Source organism: Octopus bimaculoides, chromosome 8 (genome assembly GCF_001194135.2).
Source record: "Octopus bimaculoides isolate UCB-OBI-ISO-001 chromosome 8, ASM119413v2, whole genome shotgun sequence".
Lineage (NCBI taxonomy): Eukaryota > Metazoa > Mollusca > Cephalopoda > Octopoda > Octopodidae > Octopus > Octopus bimaculoides.
In genome coordinates this window covers 30,356,653-30,363,869 of record NC_068988.1, presented here as the reverse complement: position 1 = coordinate 30,363,869, position 7,217 = coordinate 30,356,653, and the positions used below count along the sequence as shown (strand labels likewise).

Here is a 7,217-nt window from a genome sequence, read left to right as displayed (position 1 = left end):
ATGTCCATGGCATATTCGATTCGATTTATTGGAGAAACGTAAATTCATTTAGAAGTATTACAATATTGTCGTCTTAATTAAAGCCGACGATCGGGGGCCCTTTAAAAAAATAATAAACCCACTTAACGATTTACACAATGTGCTTGTTGTTAAGAGGATTGTCTGATGCGTCTTCCATGCAAGGCGTGATATTCACTTTTGGTTGACGAAAGAAACTCCACGTCTCTTTTGATTGTGTTCTTCTTATATATATATATACATATATGTATATATATATATAACAAACAGTGTTGTTGGGATTTACGAAACGAAAACTGGCTCACAGTGTAAGATACGGTTTGGCCAGTTGATTTCCTCGCATTTTGTTGTCCGCCATTATATGTACATTAAACGAAAGATTGCCTACACCTGCAATCCTTCGTCGGTCGAGTTTCGGATCAGGACGTCTGTATTAAGCCAATTTCCTGTAATCAGTATATTCATTATGCCACGCAATTAATTATTTTAAAGTTTTTAATATATATCCTCATTTACGAAGGAGCTCCTATGCGATCGCTCGACTTACTAGAAATAGCAGCCAAATCTCCTCAAATGAGTGAAGAACAAAAAAAATCTATGTTTAAAACGTAAATGAGATCAGAACACCTGGGATTTAAAAACAAATGCGAAATAATTAAAATTCGCCCGCCCCCCCCCAAATTAAAAGATAAATTTGTTCATATTATTTTAGCAAATTATAAATGTTTTCATTATTTTCTTTAAAAAAATTTGGAGCGACAAGAGTGTTTTGTCTTGATCCCTACTCAAATATATCCTGTCGACTTAAAAGAAGACAGACACTCTAAACAATGTCTACAGAGGGAAATGGTCGCGGTTGAAACGATCTGAGCGTAGATCTTAATCAATAGGGGCTGATCTGAAGCTAAACAGACCAAAGGACTTTTTTAACCCAATATTTATATGCTTTTCTACATTGAGTTCAACTGTTAAAAACATATTACGCGTGTGTAAATATAACACACACGTAAACGATTCGCTCTAACATCGGAAGACATTAAAAATAGCAACAACATCGTTGAAGAAAGCTCAGAAACAGATATATATATATGTATGATCGAATCTTTTATCACCACTATTTCGTTTCTATCTCACTCTTTCAATGCCCCCTCAACCATTTACTCAAAAGTTCAAGCATTGAAGACTAAATAATTGTAAAATTTGGACCGTTTGTCCAAATAAAACTTGAGGCAAAATATCTATTTTTATGATTTAACATTGTTTCAAGTGAAAAAATTAGTGAAGAGCTGGGAATACCTTATCTTTTAAATTTGACAAAAACCCAAGATCTCGTTCAAAATTGTTTAAATTGTAATAGATAGCCATGCAAAAAGAATTATTAGATCATCCTTAACATCAATTAGTTCATATGTTCTTTTAAAACAAGAATTACTTAACGATTATCCGGAGATTTGGATAAACTGTTGATGACCGTTTGAGCTGTTATCATAAATCGCGGCCAACATCTCCCTGAAAATCAGTCTTAGGAAAGGACACATTGCATAACCGATGACCCTCCTTCATATTACGACTGTAAATGAAATAGATGAACATAATTAAATAAAGGAGAAAAATCTTCAAGTATACAGTGCCCTTTAACCCCTAATAGAGCAGTATTTGAATCGGGCTGCTTCGTCATTTATACAAGAAATTGGCGCCGTTACTATTAGATCAAGCTATACTAGATCTTTTAAAAGGCATTCTTTCGGTACCTCTCAGGACTGTCAAAATTCGATCAAATACTCTTGTTTATTTCTTTAGAAGCTCTAACTTTTAACTGTCAATCTATCATTGTTAACTGGTTTATGACTGCAATTTCTTCTCGGATACCAACCGTTAATATGAAGGGGTCACCGATACAGTACTAAGGCAGAAGGGATAGTTATGATTAGAATGCATCTGATCTTCATAAAACTGCTCGATCAGAGCTGACTTGCGACAATTAAAAAAATGCAAATCTTCATGTGATTTTTTTTCTTTTTAATAAAGACATGCATTCATTATTATTTGAATGTATTTAAGCGTTTGATTCAGCCATTTTTTAAAGTGTAAATTTAAATTCAATGACAGTTGAATCTGATCGGTCGTCGTTTGAGTTTGTTTCTACGAGTGAAGATAGTAAGTTTACATAATAATAATAATGAAATTACATTGATTAGATCGAAGTTATTCAATTAAAAAAAATTATAAACAGATGACAGCTTTTGATCTCATTGAATCAATTGTCTCTCTTCCCAGTCAAAAAAAAAAAAGAAATCGTAATCATGAATGAAGATCGAAAACAATTGAGATCTATAAATATATATCAGGTTACGAAGAAGTAATATTAAAACCCAATTACCTTCAGAGGTGAGCTCGCCATGGTTGGATTTAATAAACTATAAGCATTAAAAAACAAAACAAGCAACAATCGGTGAATTAGGGGATTTAAATTAAGCGCGCCGTTACTGACCAATCAAAACCGCAACAGAAGGTCACGCGGTGAAAGCAGCCAATTAGAAGAATAAACTGCGGTCACGTGGGTTGCTTTACATTATGGGTTGTAACAAAAAATGAGAACAGAAAAGAAAGGAAGAAATGAAGAAACAATGAGAAGGAAATCATTTTTTGGTAAATAATAGCTTACCTCCCATTTAACATCGTCATTAGCCATCATATAATATCTCAACTCGATAATAAATTCTTCTGTGGTAGATCCGAGCTTTAAAAGCAATATGAATGTTGAAATTTCAGATGAAGAACTTAAAAAATCTCACCGAATTAGGTGAAGTGAGAATTATAGGAGGAGGATAAAGAGAGAAATGGAAAAAAAAGAAAAATGAATAAAAGATATGGTTTATCTTCCTGATTCGTATGAAGTGCTTTGCTGCCTTCAGTGAGAAAGCCTCCTTGATTGACTGCTAGGTTTGTTTATGTGCTTCATCGACATGAGATCGTCACTAAAACTAGATACACTATTGTGTGTATTAGTATTATGTTTACAAAAACATGTTTAGTAACAACAACACCATCGAGTTTCGTTTCGTTCGCACACAAGTTTTATATTAACAAGAAAGAAAACCCCGAAAACATCCAAGTCGAAAGATGATGCATAGAGATGTTGAGATGATAATCCGATTATATATATATATGGATATATAAATATAATATGTTTTGGTTGTTTTTTTTTCTTTCTTGCTTAAATAAATCTTGTATGCAGATATTTAAATAAACGATGAATTAATTTTAAATATAATGAAATTATTAAAAGAAAAATGTCAGTTTCGTTTTTCTGTTATGAAGATGTGATTTTTTTTTTCCGGCAATAAGAATGACTTATCTAAATGATAGAGTTTGTTCGTGTTTGTAGATGAAGATATCTCGAATTAAATGAGGATTCTTCCACGACGAATTAGTCGTCCTGCGTCTTCGGTTCTTATTCACAATATACAACCACTACTCCAGTCTTCTTTTTGCTCGAACTGGGAAACCAAATTTCCTCCCAGAATAGATAATTAGTCGATGAAAAATTAAATAGATTTCTGTAAGAGCCGCCTCCGGCCATCGATACGTCCTTTTAGGAAGTTTAGGGTTTTCGATTGTTCAAAAACCGGTGCAATCAATGGAAGTTTTCGCGTTGAGGGAACTATATTCCAATCTTTTTTTTTTCTTTTTAGTTTTCCCTCTCAATTTTTCCTTTTCCGTTGCAGCGAATACGGGAAAACAGAGTATTACGCTTAGGAATCTGCTCATACGTCTCTTAACAGACGAAGACACAAAATCACCGGCTCTTCGATTACACAGCTAATGCGCCGTTGTGACTGCGTTCTAAAAGCTCGATGCTGATTGGCCAGTAATTTAAACATATTTCCAAACTGACTAATCACCATCTCGCTCTTACTCGACGACTGCGGTTGTACTTCCTATTTGTAATGGCGGTGTCACGGTGATGTCCGTGCTCTTGTTACAAATAGGTTGTTTAAGATTTACACTGACGACACATCGACAGGCGTAAACAAGGAATGAAATTTTGAAGAGAGAAAAACAAATTTGATAACAAGTGAAAAATGGCAGGATCTGCTCTGAGACGTTTGATGGCGGAATATAGGCGTAAGTACATTCCGTTGTCATTTTGTCACGTAAGCTTCGTCAAGTCTTTAATTGTTATTTAAGTTTTAACAATTAATAGATATCTTTATTACGCTTATAAACACGATCTTCTGTTTACCAAGTCATTTTTCTGATATCTTAAGGAATTAAATATAAATGGCTGTATTTTCTTCATCCAGTTCAGTGGCTTTAAGTACATATTGATAACATCGTATTGGCCGAATAAACTACTTAATTCAATAATTTTAAATTATTGCCAATTTATAATGTTATCTTTCATACTGACTTCTTTTTCTTAAGGTAATCTTATAGATTGTCCCGTATCATGAGTTACATTTTACTTCTGTTAACTCAAAGACGTCTGGATTCTAGATTCCTTGCACCATACAAAATCTCTATCTTTGAATTGTATTAAAAAAAATTTTTTAATCATCAAAAAAAAAAAGGTTTATTGTGAACTGTTTAAATAAATCTGCGATTCCTTTGCAGCTTGGGATCTATGTGTTTCCAAAAGTTAGAATTTAATATTCACCTGTTAGTTCTGACTCTTTCACTTTCAGCATTTGTATCCAACAAATTTTTGGAATCAAATCTATGTTTATGCTTTTAATTTCTGAAATGAAGTTTTATTATTATCAAATCAACATCCCTAATTTTGCTTGTTATCATCTAGCAAAACATTCAGCTGTTCATGTAAAAAAAAAAAATAATAATATTGCACATCCCTGTGCTGTAAGTTTTTGCTTACATTTAATAATCTTCCTCCGATTTCTCTCAAGTTATCTTTTATATATCCTATCCACAAAAGAGACTAATTCCATTAGTGACCCTTCATTTCACAAATAACTTCAATCAATCTATTATTATTTAGTAATAAATAAACAATCCATGTTGACCCAAGTTGGGCTTTAAAAATCATCTCAAGGGTGGATAACTCTTTTATTTTGAATATTTTCACTTTAATAAACAAACTCATTTTCATTTGAGTCGGGTGAGGTTTTCTGATTTCCTCCGAGTCAAGCTAGATTTTTCCACATTCTATACTTAAAACTAGACTTCTTTTGTTGTAACCTGTTCTATTTATTATTTGTGAAATATCAGTCTATTGTCTTTATTCTTTTACTTGTTTCAGTCATTGGACTACGGCCATGCAGGGGTACGGTCAATCGAATCGACTCCCACTACTTACATTTAAGTCTGGTACTTACTCTATCGGTCTCTTTTTTTTTTTTTTGCCAAACAGTTAAGTTGCGGGTTGAAAACAAACCAACACCGTTTGTCAAGCGGTGAAATACGAGTATAAAGATGCACAAACACACACATACTACGGGCTTCCTCACAGGGATGAAGTAAAAAGTGTAAATTTACAATATAATAGTGAGTGCAGGTGTGGCTGTGTGGTAAGAAGTTTTCTTCCCAACCACATGATTCCAGGTTCACTCCCACTGCATGGTACGGTGAGCAAGTGGTAAACTTAAAGAAGCCCGTTGTTTGTGTGTTACTTTCTCCATGCCTTGACTTCATGCGGTAGCTGTAAACGAATGTCACAGCCATGCAAGCAGTGTCCTTTGTTTCCAATCTTCTGCAGGAGCATTGGGGGGAAATATTACCTTACTTGGGAACAGGTGATGGTGGGCAACAGGAAGGGCATCCTGCCTCGACAAATTCCATCCTATCCATGTGAGTATAGAAAAGTGGACGTGAAAATGGTGATGATAAATGGGAGCCTGTGTGTGTACAGACAATGTTTTTTGAGTATTAAGGAAACGTGTTATTTTGAAGGAGTGGCTATGTGGTAAGTAGCTTGCTTACCAACAACATGGTCCCTGGTTCAGTCCCACTGCGTGGCATCTTGGGCAAGTGTCTTCTACTTTAGCCTCGGGCCGACCAAAGCCTTGTGAGTGGATTTGGTAGACGGAAACTGAAAGAAGCCTGTCGTATATATGTGTATATATGTATGTGTTTGTATGTCTGTGTTTGTCCCCCCAACATAGCTTGACAACCGATGCTGGTGTGTTTATGACCCCGTAACTTAGCGGTTCGGCAAAAGAGACCGATAGAATAAGTACTAGGCTTCCAAAGAATAAGTCCTGGGGTCGATTTGCTCGACTAAAGGCGGTGCTCCAGCATGGCCACAGTCAAAAGTCTGAAACAAGTAAAAGAGTAAAAGAATATTGGTTTAGGGGTAATTGCATTGGTCATGTGTGGAAGCTGTGAAGAATTAATTATTAATAGTTTGTATGTCATAGAGTCTGTAACTCTTGAATACTATGTGCTCTTTATCTTAACACGCCCATACACTTATATGTGCTAACTGACTGGAAGTGAAATTAGCCATTGCCAGTTCTTCTTACTTGATTGTAGCATTTGTCTCTGAAAATTTAAGAAATGGAAATATTTCTCTTATGTTTCCTCAGCTTTCTAACAAATTATTTGTTTACACCTTACTATACTCTTTTTACTTGTTTCAGTCATTTTGATTGTGGCCATGCTGGAGCACCGCCTTTAGTAGAGCAAATCAACCCCAGGACTTATTCTTTGTAAGCCTAGTATTTAATCTATTGGTTTCTTTTGCCGAACCACTAAATTACAGGAACGTAAACAGACCAGCATCGGTTGTCAAGCGATGTTGAGGAGACAAACGCAGACGCACAAACATACACACACATACATATATATATATATACATACACATATATATATACACATATATACGACGGGCTTCTTTCAGTTTCCGTCTACCAAATCCACTCACAAGGCTTTGGTCAGCCCGAGGCTATAGTAGAAGACACCTGCCCAAGGTGCCACGCAGTGGGACTGAACCCGGAACCATGTGGTTGGTAAGCAAGCTACTTACCACACAGCCACTCCTACACCTATAAAAAATTTATTTTTTATATTAGAAATTCTTGATTGTATTTGAATGACTGAGTTCAACTGAATTTTTATTACTATTTTTTTCAGCTTATCTAAAAGTGATCGAAGGATTTCTGACTTACTGTAGGCTGATTGCATGGGGTCATTTCAATGACTATAAAGGTTTGCGTCAGAAATTTCTAGTGAGGCTATTA

At 35.0% G+C, this 7,217-nt stretch overlaps 2 protein-coding genes across 5 annotated transcripts in view; one reads left to right on the top strand and one right to left on the bottom strand.

The window, feature by feature from the left end:
• Positions 1-7,217, bottom strand: part of LOC106882798 (neurexin-1a) — a 443,081-nt gene that overhangs the window by 39,827 nt on the left and 396,037 nt on the right. The window lies entirely within an intron of this gene.
• LOC106882797 (ubiquitin-conjugating enzyme E2 G2) overlaps positions 3,937-7,217 on the top strand; it is an 81,720-nt gene continuing 78,439 nt past the window's right edge. The window contains exon 1 of the mRNA XM_052970034.1: positions 3,937-4,146. Coding sequence (XP_052825994.1) covers positions 4,104-4,146 — 43 coding nt within the window. The 5' untranslated portion in view covers positions 3,937-4,103. The remainder of the gene's footprint in view (positions 4,147-7,217) is intronic.